Source organism: Mauremys mutica, chromosome 12 (genome assembly GCF_020497125.1).
Source record: "Mauremys mutica isolate MM-2020 ecotype Southern chromosome 12, ASM2049712v1, whole genome shotgun sequence".
Lineage (NCBI taxonomy): Eukaryota > Metazoa > Chordata > Testudines > Geoemydidae > Mauremys > Mauremys mutica.
In genome coordinates this window covers 34,415,240-34,435,484 of record NC_059083.1, presented here as the reverse complement: position 1 = coordinate 34,435,484, position 20,245 = coordinate 34,415,240, and the positions used below count along the sequence as shown (strand labels likewise).

General features: G+C 52.7%; 1 protein-coding gene across 1 annotated transcript; it reads left to right on the top strand.

Moving 5' to 3' along the window:
- Positions 1-9,699: 9,699 nt before the first annotated feature.
- LOC123345281 (zinc finger protein RFP-like) lies at positions 9,700-20,036 on the top strand. The gene is made up of 7 exons (XM_044982038.1): positions 9,700-10,195; positions 12,084-12,179; positions 13,695-13,925; positions 14,238-14,260; positions 15,925-16,040; positions 17,959-18,018; positions 18,933-20,036. The coding sequence occupies exons 1-7, from the start codon at positions 9,779-9,781 to the stop codon at positions 19,448-19,450; spliced, it is 1,461 nt and encodes a 486-aa protein (XP_044837973.1). The 5' UTR covers positions 9,700-9,778; the 3' UTR covers positions 19,451-20,036.
- Positions 20,037-20,245: the final 209 nt, after the last annotated feature.

Genomic DNA, 20,245 nt, shown 5'->3' with positions numbered 1-20,245 from the left:
TTGACCTAACTCTGTGGTGGAGACCAGACCTTCATTTCAAATGATACCTCACAAGGCAGACTTTGTACCACGTTTATCATAATCCTGTAAAAGGGGCGAACACAGGGGTACAGCCCATCACACAGACATGGCGGGAACAGAAGGACACAAGGACATAGGCGGCGAGTTTCTATGGGCCCGTGGAGCCCAGGCCCCACCAATAATCCTAAAGCTGGGCCCAGCTCCACCACTGTTTGGGCCCCAGGCCCTGTGCTTTGGGGGTCCCCGCGGCGCAACACCCGGTGCTCTCACTGCAGCAACAGCTCCCGGCAGAGGCCCCAGCAGCGACTGGGCTCACAGCCCATTGGCCCGGAACCCCAGCCAATGGGAGCTGCCGGGGGCGGTGCCGGAGCTGCCTGGCCACGCCTCCACAGCAGGGAGGGGGAGCGAGCCACTGGCAGCGTCTGAGCCCTGAGCCGAGCAGCAGCAGGGTCTGTGCCTGTCAGACAGACTCAGCCGGTGAGCTGTGGGGGCAGCCAGACACAGACACAGACACAGCCGGGGAGGGGGGTTTTGGTGGGGACAAACAGACACAGCCAGGGGGTTGTGGGACAGACACAACACAGCGGGGGGGGGGGGGACAGACAGACACAGCCGGGGGGGTGGGGGCAGCCAGACACACGTACACAGCTGGGGGGTTGTGGGACAGACAGACATAAGGACACCGCCAGGGGGGTTGTGGCACAGACACACACAGCCGGGGGTGGTGGGGACAGACAGACACAAAGACATAGCTGGGGGGGGGGCGTTGGTGGGGACAGACGGACACAGCTGGGGGGTGGTGGGGACAGACAGACACAGTCGGGGTGGTGGGGACAGCCAGCCAGACACAGCGGGGGGTTGTGGGACAGACAGACACAAGGACACAGCCAGGGGGTTGTGGCACAGACACACACACAGCCGGGGGTGGTGGGGACAGACAGACACAAAGACACAGCCGGGGGGGGGGGGCGTTGGTGGGGACAAACAGACACAGCGCGGGGGTTGTGGGACAGACAGACACAGCTGGGGGTGGTGGGGACAGACAGACACAGCCGGGGATGGTGGGGACAGACAGACACAAGAACACAGCCGGGGGGTTGTGGGACAGACAGACACAGCCAGGGGGTGGTGGGGACAGACAGACACAAGAACACAGCCGGGGGGTTGTGGGACAGACAGACACACCGGGAGGGGGGGACAGACAGACACAGCCAGGGTATGTGGGACCGACAGCAAAAAGACCACAGCCAGGGTGGTTGTGGCACAGACACACACACCCCCGAGGGTGGGGGGGACAGACAGACACAAAGACACAGCCGGGGGGGCGTTGGTGGGGACAAACAGACACAGCTGGGGGGTTGTGGGACAGACAGACACTGCTGGGGTGGTGGGGACAGACAGACACAGCCGGGGGTTGTGGGACAGACAGACATAAGGACACACAGCCAGGGGGGTTGTGGCACTGACACACAAAGCCAGGGGTGGTGGGGACAGACAGACACAAAGACACAGCTGGGGGGGCATTGGTGGGGACAGACAGACACAGCTGGGGGTGGTGAGGACAGACAGACACAGTCGGGTGGTGGGGACAGCCAGCCAGACACAGCTGGGGGGTTGTGGGACAGACAGACACAAGGACACAGCCAGGGGGTTGTGGGACAGACACACACCAGGACACAACCAGGGGGGTAGTGAGGACAGACAGACGGACACAGCTGGGAGGTTGTGGGGACAGACAGATGGAGCCTGTGGGCGGGGAAAGGAGCAGCAATGGGCGCCCCGGGGCTGGTATAAAATACACAGGATGGGGGGAGCTTCCTGAGGGGACTATAGCAACACCCCCCCGCCGGGCAGACCCAGGGTGCGGCTGGCTCGGGCCAACACAGCCCCCGGCCCCACAGAGCCCCACACCACCCACAGCCCCCTCGAGAGACTCCCAATGACCCCTGTCACTCCTCTCCAGAGAGCCCTCCCCTTTGTGCCAGCCCACTCCCCTCCCCCACTGCCTCCCCTCCTCCAAAGCTCCCTACAATCTCCCCCTTTGCCTTCCGCCCCCCAGCCCAGCCCAGCCCATTCCATTGGCTGGGAGGCTCCCAGTCTATTGGCTATCAGGGCCCACGGGAGCTGCACCTGAGGCAGGGTGCCTGCTTACAGATGCAGACCTGCCTGGCTGTGCCTCCACAGCACAGGGAGCAGGAAGCCACAGGTGAGCAAGCCCTGGTCATCATCACAGGCCCAGTAATTCTCTGGATATTTAATTTCACTGAGGCAAAATGTGTGCAATTTTATGGGTTGAATGATTGAATGACATAATACCCACCTGCCCACATTGTCCATCACTAAGTCCAGTAATGTTGTCAAGTGTTTGTTGCACAACATGGTGGTGCCTACCCCTACCTTGTGCTTCAAGGGGTGATGGGGTCCAGGGCAGCCTGTTATAGCCTGATTAGTAATTGGATATGTTGGCTGGCATCTTTTTTTACGTGTTCGATCCCCCTGATGTTAGAACCTGGCTACACCACTGGGGAGGGGAGCTTCCTAGACCTGTGCAGCTGGGGCTTAGGTGAATTTTGTGATACTGTGCCCCTCCCCAGCTACCACCCTGCAGTCCCCACTCCTGCACCATGCTGGGCAAGGGGCAGCCCCATCCCCAGTGGCAGCAGGGGAGGCCACACGTGATGGCAACCTCCCCCCTCGGTACCCACCATAGGGGAGCTGAGTGGGCTTTCTGGACCGAGAGGGACCTAGGAGCATGTGCAGTGAACTGCGGGGGAGAGGAGGGGTCCCTCCCCTGGAGCTTGCTGCTGCCAGGGAGGGTGGAGGGGAGTCCTCTTTGGCCCTAGCCCTGGGGCAGCCTGTCTGCACCCCAAGTTCCTTATCCCCAGCCCTGCCCCAGAGTCCCTCACCTGACGGGAAAAACACGCAACTTAAATTTGGTGGTCAGTTTAGAGTATCATAGAATATCAGGGTTGGAAGGGGCCTCAGGAGGTCATCTAGTCCAACCTCATGCTCAAAGCAGGACCAATTCCCAACTAAATCATCCCAGCCACGGCTTTGTCAAGCCGGGCCTTAAAAACCTCTAAGGAAGGAGATTCCACCACCTCCCTAGGTAACCTATTCCAGTAACCCATTCCAGTGTTTCACCACCCTCCTAGTGAAAAAGTTTTTCTTAATATCCAACCTAAACCTCCCCACTGCAACTTGAGACCATTACTCCTTGTTCTGTCCTCTGCTACCACTGAGAACAGTCTAGATCCATCCTCTTTGTAACCCCCTATCAGGTAGTTGAAAGCAGCTATCAAATCTTCCCTCATTCTTCTCTTCTGCAGACTAAACCATCCCAGTTCCCTCAGCCTCTCCTCAGAAGTCATGTGCTCCAGCCCCCTAATCATTTTTGTTGCCCTCCACTGGATTTTCCAATTTTTTCCACATCCTTCTTGCAATGTGGGGCCCAAAACGGCACGTAGTACTCTAGATGAGGCCTCACCAATGTTGAATAGAGGAGAATGATCATGTCCCTCGATCTGCTGGCAATGCCCCTACTTATACAGCCCAAAATGCTGTTAGCCTTCTTGACAAAGGCCAGAGGAGGGAGTGTTAGTGCCTGTGCGGACTTCTGGGAAGTGCATGGGGTGGAAGGGGATGCTGGGATGCTCTGGAACCACTCCTTCAAAGCCAGTCAGGACTCTGGGGGAGCCTCCTCTCTGAGCAGACTGTCTCCAGGGCAAGAAGCTTACACCTTCCTGGGTCTGACCTCAGAGCATTCAGCATGCCCTTCCACATCATGCACTTTCCGCAGTGAGTCCGCCCAGGCAGGGTCCTGGGGCAGCCAGAGGTCCCTGCACCCCAATTCCACAGTCAGATGTGACTCTCAGCCAGACAGTAAAACAGAAGGTTATTAGATGACGGGAACACAGTTTAAACAGAGCTTGTTGGTACAGAAAACAGAACCCCTCTGTCAGGTCCATCTTGCGGGGTGGGGAGCCCAGAACCAAGTTTTGAGTCTCTCCCCATTTCCCCAGCCAGCTCCAAACTGACACTCCCTCCTCTGGCCTCTGTGTCTCTTCCGGACAAGGAGGCCACCTGATCTCTTTGTCCCCAAACACCTTCAGTTGGCATCTTGCAGGGGAAACTGAGGCACCCACAACAGTATTCAGAGAAAATATTAAGAACATTCCCACTTCATCACAACAGGTGCAACAAAATATAATACTGTATATTGAAGTAGGCAAGTGCTGCTTCTGACTTTCCACTTTTTAATTGACCCTTGTAATCTTGTGGCGCTGACGCGTTGTAGCTTCATTTTATATCGGCTTACAGGGCGGGAGCGGGGGGGCACCACCGTTTTGGGCCCCACCAAAAATTATACAAACCTGCCGCCTATGCACAAGGAGACAGCCCTGGGGAGCACGATCAGCCATGCTTTCAGCACACCAGCTGCCTCACCACTGCAAAGGTTTTTTTGTAGACATCCTAGCAGAGGAGTGTTTCAAGCAATGATCTGAAGGAGGTGTCAGAATGCCCACTTGTTCTGGGCGAGCAGCAGAATCCAGCAATCTGTGGGTCATGGGGGATGGAGACAAGGGGGAGGGGGAGGGCAGGTCTACATTACAAGGAAAAGTCAGTCTAAGCTATGCAAGTTGAGTTATGTTAGTTGTGTAACTCAAGTTGAAGTAGCTTAGATCTGCTTACCGCACGGGGTCCATGCTGCACTGGGCCGACAGGAGAAACTCTCTCGTCGACTCCCCTGACTTATCTCATTCTGGTAGAGTGACCAGGGGTTGATTTAGTGGGTTCCCCAGTGGATTGATCACTGCAGCATCAATCCTGTAAAGCTCCATGCAGAGTTGTGGTTCTATGTAGCTATTTCATGATACTGATCAATGTTGCAGTGAAATTTTAGTGACAAGTCCCACAGCTGGGCTCCAGTTTTGTGTATGTGTAAAAATCCACCTGATTAAAGAAGCTAAATAAAGAGTAACATTTCACCTAGACTTTGTATTAATCTTTAGCCTACATTTGTGGAGGGACATAAGATCCGACAACCATCAACATTTACTCAGAAAGGTGCAAAGGGGCCATCCCCAACTGCCTATCTCAGGGCAGTTGCTCTACGCTACAAATTTACAAAATTACACTGCGCTGCTGTGGCACTTCTGGGGAAGACGCTCTAACCCGTCGGCCTCATGACTCCATTTCCATGAGAAGGTAGCTATGCCAGTGGGAGAAGCTCTCCTGCCGACATAGCGCTGTCTGTGCCAGCACTTTAGTCAATATGACTTCAATGAATAATCCACATCCCTGATCGATGTAGTTATACCAAAGTAATTTTGTTGGGAAGACCAGGGCTGAATGTCCCTCTCTAACCAGCTGGGCACTCTGCTTCCTACAGTCAGAGGAGTTATATATTGTATCCTGTAAAAGCAGCAAAGAATCCTGTGGCACCTTATAGACTAACAGACGTTTTGCAGCATGAGCTTTCGTGGGTGAATACCCACTTCTTCGGATGCAAGATGTCTTGCATCCGAAGAAGTGGGTATTCACCCACGAAAGCTCATGCTGCAAAACGTCTGTTAGTCTATAAGGTGCCACAGGATTCTTTGCTGCTTTTACAGAACCAGACTAACACGGCTACCGCCTCTGATATTGTATCCTGCCATCTATGATTTTTTTTTACTATTATAACTCTGCTCTGCTTTGAGGTATGGAAAGAAAAACCTACGTACCTGAGCCAGCAGCAGGGTGAATGTGTTTGATGGATCACTACAAATCTGAAGAAATACATTCAGCAGCAACAGAGCAGCAGTGATTTCCTTCCCCTTAAGGAAAATCCTTCAGCCAGCAGCAGCCAGGGAACAGCTGGGCTGGGGCAGTCACAGCTGTGGATCTGCGTTACTCACCTCAGTCTACATCCCCAGCAGCTTCTCTAGCTATCACGGTTTCCCCACCACACTTGAATTTCCTCTTCCTATCTCAGGTTGCTTCTTCCAGGCTCCCAGATGCACAATCTGCTGCCCTCAGCTAAAAGGCCCCAGCCTGACCTGGGGGCAGGGGTGACGAGTTACACCTCTACACCGATAATAACGCTGTCCTGGGGAGCCAAAAAATCTTACCGTGTTGTAGGTGAAACCACGTTATATCAAACTTGCTTTCATCCGCCGGTGCACACAGCCCTGCCCCCCCCGTAGCGCTGCTTTACCGCGTTATATTCAAATTCATGTTATATCAGGTTGCGTTATATCAGGGCAGAGGTGTGTATGGGCCCGTGGTGCCTGGGCTCCAGCAAATTCAGGGCTGGGGGCGGGGTGGCTTCACCATCGTTCGGGGCCAGGTCTCTCTCCCAGCCCCGCCTTCCATCCCTGCGCACCTCCCGCGAGCATCACTGCCTGCCCCGGGCAGTGGGCGGTTGCCCCCTGCAGCTCCACGCTGCGCTCCCCGGCCAGCCACCTCTGCTGCTGGCTACAAGGGAGCAGCGCCAGGGACAGGCGGATGTGGCTGCTACACCTGTGGAAAGAGGAGGTGCATGGCAGCCCCACCCCCATGGCAGGTAACTTCAAGTTGACTCCGGGTGTGGGGGGGGGGGGGGGGCTTATCCTGGCTGGACCTCCTGAGCAGCAGTCTGTGGTGGGAGGGGATTGTGTGAGTGTAGTGTCAGGAGGCGAGTTGAGGGGGACCGCTCCCCTAGAGCTCCCTGCTGCTGGCAGGGAGAGGGCTGTGGGGAGTCCTCTCTAGCCCTCAGCCCTGGGGCAGCCTGCCTGCTGCACCCAAAACTCCTCATCCATGGCCCAGCCCCACGTCCCTTCCCACACCCCAACTCTCTGTCCCAGCCCAGAGCCCAAACCCAGCACCCAAACTCCCTCCCAGAGCCCACACCCAGAAGCCAGCACCCCAAACCCCCTCCTGCACCCCAATCACCTTCCCCAGTCCAGAGCCTACACCCAGCACTCCAAACCCCCTCCCAGAGCCTTCACCCAGCACCCAAACTCCCTCCCAGGCTATGGCTACACTTAGCGCTGCACAGCGCTGCTGCGGGAGCACTCCCGCGGCAGCGCTTTGAAGCGCGAGTGTGGTCAGAGTGCCAGCGCTGGGAGAGAGCTCTCCCAGCACTGTCCGTACTCCACCTCCTCATGGAGATTAACGTACAGCGCTGGGACCCGCGCTCCCAGCGCTGGGGCTCTGATCACACTGGCGCTTTGCAGCGCCGCAACTTGCAGCGCTGAAGGGGGTGTTTTTTCACACCCTGCTGCAGCACTGCAAATCTGCAAGTGTAGCCAAGACCTCAGAGCCCACACCCAGTAGCTAGCACCCCAAGCCCCCTCCTGCATCCCAATCCCCTGCCCCAGCCCAGAGCCTACACCAGCACCCCAAACCCCCGCTCAGAGCCTGCACTCAGGACCCCAATCCCCCTCCCACACCCAGCACCCCAATCCCCCTCATGCACCTTCTTTTGCATCCCAATCCCCAGCCCAGGGCCCGCACCTAGTACCCAAACTCCCTCCCAGAGCCTCCACCCCTCCCACACCCAAACTCCCTCCCAGAGCCTTAGGCAGGTGGGGTGGGGGGGGGGAAATGGACCTATTGTGGGCATCACCAAAAATTATACAACCCTGCCTGGGGGAAAGAGGAGCTCCCCACTCCATTGAGCCCTTGGTTTCTCCCCTGAGACTGATGAGAAAGGAGCCAGTCAGCACAGAAGTTGCTGGTTATGTTTGTGTGTGACGGGGAGACCTGCCTCACTATGGACCAACCCGGCCCCTGAGCAACACATATGGACTTTCAGCCACTTCCCACATAGGTGCAATTTGGCTTATTAAACCTGAGCCAACCAGCTGTGGGAGCTGCTGGGGAGGAAGCACCTTCACCAGCTCAGAATCCAAACAGACTCTTTTTTAGTGTATTTCCCCACCAGACCAGGAGCAGGGACTGGCAGAGATTGTGGATGAGGGAGAGATGTTTGTTTCTCCGTTTCTCATCTCTTCCTCCCAAGGGGTCTGATTAGAAGCAGCGGTCACAGGTGGAGAAGTTTCTCTAGGGAACACAAACAGACCAGGAGAGGGGAAGGGCTGTGGTCAGCTGGGCCCTGAACACAGAACGTGACTGCGTTCAAAGGCAGGCTGAGCATTGTAGATCAGGCCTGAGAAAATACTCTGTTTTCAATCTCACCACGTAGTCGATTCCTGTCCACTGTGATCACCCGACTCTGCACAGGGCTGGCCCAGTGATTGTGGGAGGGTCAGTCAGAGGTTTATTAGATAAACTTTACTGATGTATTTTCCCTGCATGTATCTTTGTCTTTATCCTCCTGTGATGGGCTGTGCATAGCCCACGCTAGGCAAGAAAGAGTTAACCCAACGCTATGGATGGTGGAAGTCGCGCCCCTCAGACCATGCTGGGTATGTACCAAGTGGTGCCTCAGTATAAAAGGGAGCAGCCCAGCTCATTCGAGGCTGACCCCCGAGGAGGGAGGACATGGTGGCGGAAGATCCTGCCCAGGAGTGGACTCGGAAGCCTAGGGAGCGACCCTCACTGAAGATCTTGGAGACCCCAATGACGTACAGACCCCGGTTTCAGGGGACACGGTAGGAAGTGGCCCAGGGAGGTGGTGCGAGTGCTATCTCCCACCCGAGGAAGGTCAGCATGCTGTGGTAGGACCCCTGCTGACTGGGGGGCGACCACACTCACCACTGACTGGGCCTTGGACCGGGACCCGGGGGAGCAGGGAGGGCTCAGGGCCCCTTATCCCGGCTGGCAGTCACCCCCCGGCCACTGGGTCATGCAGCTCTCAGCCTAGGGATAGTTGGGTAGATTGTAACAGGGGTAGTATCACAACCCTGCCCTGCCCCAAAAGGGGATGGGGTTTGCATACACCATGACACCTCCTTTCCCAGGCTCCTAATGCAGACAAAAAGTCTGGTCTGGTGGTTTAACTCTTCACTTGGAAGACCCAGATTCAATTCTCTGCTCTGTAAGAGTCTTCCTGTGTGGCTTCAGGCAGCCACTTCTCTGCTCTGCGCTGGGTGTTCTCCTCTTTAAAATGGGGTCACAGCACTTCACCACCTCGTAGCAATGTTGTGAGGCTAAACACATGGTACAGGGATGGGAGGCAGACAAGGCCCTTCAATAGTCAGAAGTGCAGCTGTTTCTTTTCCACATCAAATCACGCTGGGGCTGCCACAAACTCATGATTTCAACTCAAGTCTTTCAGTACCCGGTGTGTTTTCTAAATCCCCAGCTCCTGGAATCCTGTGATGCCATGAGAATCTCAGCTCTCATTTGAATAAAATGGGAAGCTTCTTGGGCTCATGGCGTAGTAGAAAAGGTTGAGAACGTGACCAGAGTGAAACTTCATCACTCAGAAACCAAAGAAACCGTTTGTTTTCTGGCCTGAGTTCTCCAGCTAAGGTCTAAGAACCTAAATATAAAAACAAACATTTTCCTTTATCTTTTTAGATAAAGATTAAGATCTTTTCCCTGCTTCTGCAGACTCAGCATCACAGGGGGACAGGGATGCCCCAGTCAAATCCCACTGACCCGCCACACAAGCTAAAGAGCTGATTGCAGGACCAGAGCCCTAGTGGTATTTTTTTCACTAAAGCCTCCAGGGCTGAAATTCACAACGGGCTTATTCCTGCTTAACCAACAGCACGAGTCAGTTCCAGGAAGGGAAACACCCATGTGTTGCTGCAGGTGGGGCATAGTGTGAACTCAGAAAATTGAAACATACATTGTTACCCTGTTCCACTGCCCAGAGGGGGCCATGGCTGCAGAGAACCCTGTGGAAAGTCTCCAGGAGGAAGCTACATGTCCCCTCTGTCTGGAGTATTTCACAGAACCTGTCACTCTGGAGTGTGGGCACAATTTCTGCCGAGCCTGCATCAGCCAGTGCTGGGAGGGATCCGATACAGCCGCCTCCTGCCCTCAGTGCAGAGAAACTGTGCAACAGAGAAACCTCAGGCCCAACAGGCAGCTGGCAAACGTTGTAGAAATCACCAAACGGCTGAGTTCACAGGCAGCAAAGGGGGCCGGAGGGGAAGGGGTGTGTGAAAGACACCAGGAGGCTCTGAAACTGTTCTGTGAAGAGGATCAAACCCCCATCTGTGTGGTGTGTGACAGATCCTGGGCTCACCGCACTCACACGGTGGTTCCCATAGAGGAAGCTGCCCAGGAGTACAAGGTACCGAGTTACTGTCCAGTCTAATGGGTAATAACTTAGGCTTTTAATTACAGGTTACTGGCATCACAAGTTGCCCGAGACAGGTGCAACTGTGTCATTCAGCTGTGTGTAGCTTTCATTGCATGAAAGAGGCTGTACAAATTAATGATACTCCAGCCTGGCAAGAAAGGCAACAGAGCGATTTAAAAATTGTCTGATGTGGGAAAGTTTTATCCGAGCAGCTGAATCTTTTCAAACCCAGCTCCCACCAGTGAACTCTGGGAGCCTCCTACAGAGTGGAAGTTGTTAAATGACCAGTGAGGTTTGACTCACAAGAGCTGCAGGCCAGTCTATGTGGGAGTGCTGCCTTCAGGCTGGAGAAGTGGGAGTTACAAGCTGTGTCTGTTATTACTGATTGGATCACAGTGTTTATTATTGTTATTGGCATCCCAGCAGCCCCTACAGCCCCCAGCTGAGATCTGACCTCGATTGTGGGGGGCCCTGCACAAAACCCAGTGAGGGACAATCCCTGCCCTGAGCCATTCGCAGTCTCATTGGACAAGAGAGACAAAGGATGGGAGGAGAAACCAAGGCAGAGTGAGGGAAGTGACTAGTCCAAAGTCACTTAGTGGGTCAATGGCAGAGCTGGGTATAAATCCTGCTTTTCCAAAGCCTCGTCCAGCATGCTAACTGCTAGGCTACACTGCCCCCCTCAGCAGCACTGAGCAGTGATGAAGTGCGGACAGTAGGAGGAAAAGACTCCTTGATAAAGGTCCCAGGCCCAGCAGGGAGACGAGGTTTCCCACTGGATTCTGAACTCCTGTGTTGCTCCATGAGGGGTTAAACTCAGATGCTGCCGGCCTGCACTAGAGGAGATCACTGGGCTAAACGCTGTGTGGGACCCCGAGCACCTTCAGTCCGCACACAAAAGGGCTCCAGGCAGCTCAGGTCCATGCCAAGTACCACTGGGATTTCACTGGATTGTAGCAAAACCAACCCCAGGCTGGAGCTGACCGGTGCCAGTCTGACCTGTTCTGTTGTGTACGTGGGCAAGGACCAGTCAGAGTGGTTCCTTTAGTCTCATAATGCAGCTTATGCAAATCTCTCAGAATCCACTGCTTCCGGTACCTTTGCTGGGGACGGTGGGGGAGCTACCCGGAGGCCATTGCCCCGGAAAGGGGCTAGGACAGCAGTAGGGCAAACCCCAGCTGTTCCTAACACAAACCAACACATCTAATGGGGTTTGCCCTAGGCCTTAGATCAGTGCTGTCCAACCCGTCCCATTCCCAGGGGTACAGGGCTGAAAGTCAATGGAGTTGGATTCCTTTGAACATCCTGGCCTATATGGCTGCCCCAGAGGCTTCTGGGATTGATATCACTGTTTCTGAAATCTGCTCAAAACCAGCTTTATAAATTCTCCACCATGTGACACCAGTTTCCTGCCCGTTTAAATCAATGGAGAAAGCGGACGTAATAACTCAACTCTGAATATAAAACGCTCCTAGTTTCTGTAAATAAGGTTTCATTTCCTTGGTGTCTCTGATGTTCTACATCTAGAAGAACCCACTGTTGCACACAATGTTGTTGTAACTGCGTTGGTCCCGGGATATTAGAAAGACAAGGTAGGTGAAGTAATATCTGCTCATGGCCAGCTTCTGTGGGTGAACGACAAGCTTTCAAGCTTACACGGAGCTCAGGTCTAGGAAAGAGTATGTTCCCCAGAGCTAAGCTCTGCGTAAGCTGGAAGGCTTGTCTCTGTCACCAACAGGAGTTGGGTCAGTAGAAGATGTTACCTTCCCCCACCTAGTCTATCTAGGAAGACTGACATATCTTGCATTTTAGGTGGAAAACCACCCCCTACAAACAGACAGCCTCAAAATAAACCTATTAAATCATTTCCGCTTGTCAGGCAAAAATCCAGGCCCATTTGCAGACCCTGAGGGAAGAGAGAGAAAAGCTGCTGGGATTTAAAGAGGCTGTAACGAAGAGAAGCCAGGAGCATCTGGTAGGTGCCTGTTGTTCTTCACCTGGGGAAGGTGAAGGGATGGAAGGGTTGTTTGCTGGTAGATTTCTCTGTGGCCTTGGTGAATGTGGGCTTGTGTGTGTTTCTCCATGATCATGGAATACTGTGTGTGTGTGTGTGTGTGTGTGTGTGCGCGCGCAGGGCCGGCTCCAGACCACAGCGCGACAAGCACGCGCGTGGGGCGGCACTTGCCGGCAGGGGCGGCAGATTGGGCCGGTGGACCTGCCGCAGTCACGGCTGCGGGAGGTCCACCGGAGCCCCGGGACGACCGGACCTGCCGCAGGCATGACTGCGGAGGGGGCGCTGGTCGCGCGGGTCGGCTGGCCCTCCCGCAGGCGTGACTGTGGCAGCTCAACCGCAGCCGCCGGACCAACCTCACCAGTCAAGCCCGCGGGAGGTCCGCTGCTCCCGGGGCTCCGGGGCGCCTCCCGCGCATGACTGCTTGGGGCGGCGGAATATGTAGAGCTGCCCCTGTGTGTGTGTGTGTACACAGATGTGTGTATCACAAATGTTCTCCCCCCTGGAGAAAGACAACAGCATCTTCCGCAGCATCTAAGATGTGTTTTAATTAATGAGTTAATTACTATTCCTTGTGGCGTTCACAAAACTTCTCCCAAACTGCACTGATTATATCCCAGTCGCTCCAGCCAGAGGCCCAATGTCTAAACAGCTGTTGTTGGTGCAGTAGCATGAGCTGCAAGAGCCTGAGTGTTGGAGGCTCGCTGCTGTGTGATGTACCTTCTGAGGCCACCAGACGCAGTGTCCGAACCATGTCAGACATGGAGACATCCCTTTAAGAGACATTGGGGCCAAATGGGAAGCTGTAAGAAAATCCTCTCCCACGTGATGAGAACGTAGAGTCCAGTGCTACGATGTGAAAGATCGCAGATTTTGAACCCCAGTCTATGGGTCCCAGAGGGTCACTACAACCCAGCAGCTCTCCACAGCCAGCAGGGGAGGGGCTAGTGGAACTCTGGCCCACCAGAGGATCTGCCTACAAAGCTCCTGATTGGAGCAGACGTTCGGATGCACGAGTTACACCAGCAGGAGTCACAGGAAGTTGTGAAAACAACTGAGTGAACTCCTGGTCTGCTGCTGGACTGGTCTCTGACTCTGGCTTGGCCTGGCCTTTGTTCCTGGCTCAGGTTTGACCTGCAGTACTGCTATCTTGACCCTTCATGTGGCTGACTGACTCCGACTCCAGTCCTGACCCCTAATGTGACTCCTGACACTGATTCTAACTCAGCCTTTGGCATGACTCCTGACCTTGACTCCATCCTCAGCCCTGGGTGAGATCCTAACTTTGACTCAAGCTCTGACTTTGGCGGTAGTTCCTGGCTTCCAACTGCAGCTCTGAGCACTAGGCCTGACGGCTCATGTCTTGGTCCCTACACCGATGTCTTCAGGATTGTAAATAAACTCTCTCTTGTAGGACTGTATGAAAGGCCTTCAGGCTTCATCCATGTTCCTGACCAGCCCTGTCCTTATTTATTCTAGAAACAGACAGAAACAAAGAGGCAGAAGATTGTGTCTGAATTTCAGCGACTGCGGCAGTTCCTGGAGGAACAAGAGCGACTCCTGCTGGCCCAGCTGGACAAGCTGGGTGAGGAGATTGTGAAGATACAGAATGAAAATGTCAGTAAACTCTCCGAGCAGATTTCCCATCTCAGTGAGCGGATCAGTGACATGGAGAAGAAGTGTCAGAAGCCAGCAAGTGAATTCCTGCAGGTGAGACTGAGTGAGAAACATCCCAGATCCCCGCACAGGGAAGGGAGGGCTCCTGAATCACAAACATTGGGGTCCAGCAGTCGGAGATCTCAGTGTAACTCGGCGTGTTCATTCCTGACATGTGAGTGACTATTGTTCTTTACAGAGTTACAGAGAACAGAGATATTAGAGATGGAAAAGCACCATTAGCTCAGCGAATTCATGGCTCTGGGTCAGGGAAGGGGCTCTTTTGCTCGTACTTGCTAAATCCCTTCCCTAGGATCCCGTGTGTGTGTCAGATGGGACTGAGATTCTTTTCTCTCTCTCCTCTAGGATGTCAGAAGCATCTTGAGCAGGTACGTGACTCTCTCTCACTCCCCCTCACACTTCACAACCCTGGGAAAGAGCTTGGAGCTGGTTAGAGGTGCATGTCCGCAGGGCTCTACAAGCAAATGTGTGGGGAAAGGTCATATTTCCTAGAAATGTCACATCCCTGGGGGACTGGCTGCCTCAGAATTGTGGGGATGGACTATGGGCCTGTCACTGCTGGGGCACTGGTCACCATTCAGCCCAGGGCTGCAGTGGTCAAGAAACTTTCCCTCCTGATATCTGTATGGAATGAGCTGGGGAGAGGGGAGTTGGAGAAAGGGGTAAACAGTGAGGTGGCAAAGTTTGCAGATGATACTAAACTACTCAAGATAGTTAAGACCAAAGCAGATTGTGAAGAACTTCAAAAAGATCTCACAAAACTAAGTGATTGGGCAACAAAATGGCAAATGAAATTTAATGTGGATAAATGTAAAGTAATGCACATGGGAAAAAATAACCCCAACTATACATACAACATGATGGGGGCTAATTTAGCTACAACGAGTCAGGAAAAAAGATCTTGGAGTTATCGTGGATAGTTCTCTGAAGATGTCCACGCAGTGTGCAGAGGCGGTCAAAAAAGCAAACAGGATGTTAGGAATCATTAAAAAGGGGATAGAGAATAAGACTGAGAATATATTATTGCCCTTATATAAATCCATGGTACGCCCACATCTCGAATACTGTGTACAGATGTGGTCTCCTCACCTCAAAAAAGATATTCTAGCACTAGAAAAGGTTCAGAAAAGAGCAACTAAAATGATTAGGGGTTTAGAGAGGGTCCCATATGAGGAAAGATTAAAGAGGCTAGGACTCTTCAGTTTGGAAAAGAGAAGACTAAGGGGGGACATGATAGAGGTATATAAAATCATGAGTGATGTTGAGAAAGTGGATAAGGAAAAGTTATTTACTTATTCCCATAATACAAGAACTAGGGGTCACCAAATGAAATTAATAGGCAGCAGGTTTAAAACAAATAAAAGGAAGTTCTTCTTCACGCAGCGCACAGTCAACTTGTGGAACTCCTTACCTGAGGAGGTTGTGAAGGCTAGGACTATAACAATGTTTAAAAGGGGACTGGATAAATTCATGGTGGCTAAGTCCATAAATGGCTATTAGCCAGGATGGGTAAGAATGGTGTCCCTAGCCTCTGTTCGTCAGAGGATGGAGATGGATGGCAGGAGAGAGCTCACTTGATCGTTGCCTTTTAGGTTCACTCCCTCAGGGGCACCTGGCATTGGCCACTGTCGGTAGACAGATACTGGGCTAGATGGACCTTTGGTCTGACCCGGTACGGCCTTTCTTATGTTCTTATGTTCTTATGTCTCACTCTAGTTCCTAGCGGACAGATTTCTACAGCACTTTGCATGGGAACCTCATGTCCCTCAGAGCATGGAGGCCAAAGAGTAAATTCACCCTGGAGACTCAATTCCCCTCTTATCTCCAGAGCTGGTCTCTCCAGGCGAGAGTTGAAGAATATTAATGGGACCTTAAGTGGGAATGTTTCAAAGCCATGGGCTGTGTTGCACCTGCTCTGAGGCTGGGAGATGTAGATGAATTGTAACTCCAGGCCCATTACAGCTGCAACTCAATAGTCAGAACTTATGAGTCACTACATGAAATAAAACCATGTGACATTGTTTCTGCCTAGGTGTGAGAAGGGGACGTTCCAGCAAGCAGTGGAGATTTCTCCTGAACTGGAAGTGAGACTCAGTGGTTTCTCCCAGAAGACTATTGCTGTAATGGAGACTCTGAGGAATTTCAAAGGTACCAAGAAGGGATCTAGGAGGGGAAATTGGGATGAGCCTCTGAGACTCGGGGAGGAGAATGGGTCTGGCCAATTGGTTCATAATTAGATGATGGGTCTATTTAATTGTTGGGTGAGAATGCCACACCGTTGGGGTGCAAGACACTCAGGTTGATTAATTCAAACCTTTATTTCTATCAAAAGTATGCCTAGCAATTACAATTACTGTTAAAGTAAGAAATTACTCATAGACTTTAAGGCTAGAAGGGACCATCATGATCATCTAGTCTGACCTTCTGTTCATTGCAAGCCTCAGAACTTCGCCCACCCACTCCTGCAATTGACCCCTAACCTTTGGCTGAGTTACTGAAGTCCTCAGATCATGGTTTAACAACTTCAAGATACAGAGAATGCACCATTTATTCTAGGTTAATATCTGCTAACGAACCATGCTTCATACTGCAGAGGAAAGTGAAAACCCCCCAGCACACTGCCAATCTGACGTGGGGAAAAATTCCTTCCCAGCCCCAAATGTGCTGGTCAGTTGGACACTGAGCATTTTGGCAAGACCCAACAGCCAGACACCTGGCAAAGAATTCTCTATAACTCAGAGCCCTCCCCATCTACTGCCTCATCACCAGCCATTGGGATATTTGCTGCTTGCCATCGCCTATAGAAAGAAGTGTTGTCCAGTTCCCTTCTCCTGGGGCATAGGCAGGTCACAGGGGATTTCTCCTATGAAGCTCTGACTATCCCTTACAATGTCTGACATATTATACGCATCCAAATTACATATTTATTAGTTCTTTTCCAGTCACCTTTGAGTGTTATTTAATATTCATATCTTATATAACTCATACAATTCACATGCATGAACTTTTTTATTGGTAGGACTTTGCGCTCCAAGATATTTTCACGTTATTCTCTTTTCTCATCAGTTTATTACCGCTAATTATGCGTAGCTCACTTTGACTCTTTCCTCCGCACAGGGATTTTAGGACTTTGCTTTCCACTCCTGGGCAGTAAGTTTTGGGTATCTGTTCTCCCTAAGCATATTGTGTGGTCAAAATACGTTTTTGTCCCACATAGCAACTTAGGAACACATCACTTGATATGAAGGTCACAACATTTCCCTTATGTCAAGCAAACTGCTCACCAGGCCAAAGCCAAGTCAGTCGGTATAAATGTACTGGGGTGAATCTGGCCCATGGAGCCAACCTTCCCCCTGCCTCAATGTCCACGTAGATAAAATGATTTTATTATTATTCCTATTTCTGCGTATGGAGGACGAGGGCCAGTCATGCTGCTCTCTGTAGAGATGCTGAGGGATAGCTCAGTGGTTTGAGCATTGGCCTGCTAAACCCAGGGTTGTAAGCTCAATCCTTGAGGGGGCCATTTAGGGAAGTGGGGATTGGTCCTGCTTTGAGCAGGGGGTTGGACTAGATGATCTTCTGAGGTCCCTTCCAACCCTAATAATCTGTGATTCTGTGTAAACAGACCCAACAGCTCACAATTAGAGCCAGGATTTTGCAAACTTTCAACATCCAATTAGTGGAAAAGGGCAAAGTTACTTTGATGCCAAAGTCTTTGTATGGTCTGGATCTAGGTTACGACAAAAGGCAGCGAGTGAATGAGACAAACCAGCTGGAATCTGAAAGGTGGGAGGGGTTGATGAGGAGAAAGTAAATCTGTTTTATGGATTATGGTGTCCTGGGCAGGTTGTGAGGCAGCAAGGATGCTGGTTCCATTGCTGAGAGATACCTGAATGAGAGAGGCAGGAGAAGGTTTCAGATTGGTTTATATTAAATATGTGAGTGTGTCTCTGGGACTCTGTCTGTTTCTCTGTCATGATGAAGACTGTCTATGAGTTCAGAGTGGGGATGCTGTTATAAATATGAAAGTCTGAAATCTCGTCTCTTTTCTTCTTTCCATCGGCAGACACTCTGCCGTCTGCACTGGAGACACCAAGAGGGGAACCCATCGGAGCACACAGACAGGGTGAGGTTGGAGGTGGAGATTGTCTTTAAATTATGAGAAAATTCCAGTGAAAACATTTTCATGAGATTGTAGCTAAAGTTACCGACCAAACCGACACCGACCACGACACACACAGCCCCATAAATAAATGCATTAAACAGGGAGGAGCTCCCAGGCTGAAGTCACACAAACACTCCTGACACCAACTTTGGTGCTGCGTTCATGCCCAAACAAATGAATTGAAACAGTGGCACTGAGCATTACCCGAACAGAGCTCTCTGCCCTGAGGGCTGACACATCCCTCTGCTCTACCCCGGTGCAAGAGGTCTCCATAGCTCGTCTCCAACATCCTGCCTTTCCTCTGGCAGGGCTGGGCTCTCCCATTGGAGCTGCTCCCTGCTTCCTGGATTGGGGAGATGCTCTCCCTGTGAGGCTGTCAGCTCCTCCCTTCTCTCTGGGCTGGGGATGGGGCTCCCCCACCCAATGCCACCTCCTACTCTCTGCTCTTAAGCAGCTCTTCCCCACTGCTGCACCTTCCTCTCTGTTCCCCGGCCTGGGAGTGGAGGCTGCATTAGGGGAGGGAGTTTCCTTCTGCTGCGGGGCTTATAGCTGGTACCTGCCTCCTCTGCTCCTTTCTCACTAAAACCTTCCTGACACCTTCCTGGCTGTGTCTCTGATGCTGGGAATGGAGCAGCCTCAGCAAGGGGAGCTGAAGCCCCTGCAAGGAAATGAGAAACCAATAAAGTGGCTCCTGTCAAACAGGCTGAAGAACTGCAGGAACATCTCTGCTCATACTCAGGTGCCCAGGACAGAGGCAGCTCCCTGGGATCCAGGCCTGTCCCAGCCAAAACGGTGCTGCTGGGGAGTGTGAGAAATGGTCCCAGCCTCCCCCAGGGCTGAGCTCTGCCCCTAATGCTCTGATTCTCTCTTCCCAGTGAACGTGACTCTGGATCCAGACACGGCTCATGCCATCCTCATCCTGTCTGAGGATTGGAAAAGTGTGAGATGGGCAGACACGCAGCAGCGACTGCAAGACAACCCTGAAAGATTTGACTCTGATCCCTGTGTGCTGGGCTGTGAGGGATTCACCTCGGGGAGACATTGCTGGGAGGTGGAGGTGGGGGATGGGCTATTCTGGGCAGTGGGGGTGGCCAGAGAGTCTGTGAGGAGGAAGGGAGAGATGAACTGTAGCCCTAAGGGGGGGATCTGGGCTGTGCGGCGGTGGTGGGGTCAGTTCCGGGCTCTCACCTCCCCTGTGACCCCCCTGCCCCTGAGCCGGGCCCCCAGCAGGATCCGGGTTTGTCTGGACTGTGACCGGGGGCAGGTGACATTTATCGATGCTGGTGACAGGGCCCCGATCTTCACTTTCCCGCCAGCCACATTCAATAGGGAGAGAATCCGACCCTGGCTACAGGTCTGGGGTCCAGACACCCGGCTCAGACTGTGTCCCTGAGCTGGGGTGGGTGGGAAAGATAGTACTGTAAACCCTGAGATCAGCCTGTCTGCTCTCAGACAGCGCAGTCTCTGTGACCCTGGAGATTGCTTTGGGTCTCAGCCTTTGCACTGTCAATCCATACAGAGCATTTATTGAGCGAGGTGGAGAAGCCAATCTCATCACTGCCCCAGGGACTGTGCAGCCTGTTTGCCACTGTCCTCTATGAGCCAGGAGGACTCTGGGGATCCTGGGTCAGACAGTGCCACTGAGACATGGGGAAACAGCCCACTGGGAATAGAAAAACAGGCTTCTCTAGCCACAGTCCTCCTAGCCCCTATGACCTGGAGCACTCCCATCTACCCAGCGTTCTGGCTTATCTCTATGACCTGGGAAGACTCCTGTCTACCCAACCTTTGAGCTCTCTGACCTCTGCAGGCCCTGCCCCCTCCCCTCTTGCAGCCCCAGAGATGAGAGGAGGGGTGTGAGCTGGAGCTGCAGGAGGAGCTGATTTCAGAAGGGCAGCCGTGTTAGTCTGTATCAGCAAAAACAATGAGGAGTCCTTGTGGCACCGTGGAGACTAACAAATTTATATGAGGATAAGCTTTTGTGGGTTATGACCCACTTCATCAGCTGCATGGAGTGAAAAATACAGAAGGCAGGTATAAATATACAGCACATGAAAAGAGGGGAGTTGCCTTACCAAGTGGGGGGGGGTCAGTGCTAACCAGGCCAATTCAATCAGGGAGGAGCGATGGGGACCTGAGGGGCAGGTGTGGGGGACTCCACCTTCTCCCCAAACACTAATTAATTTAT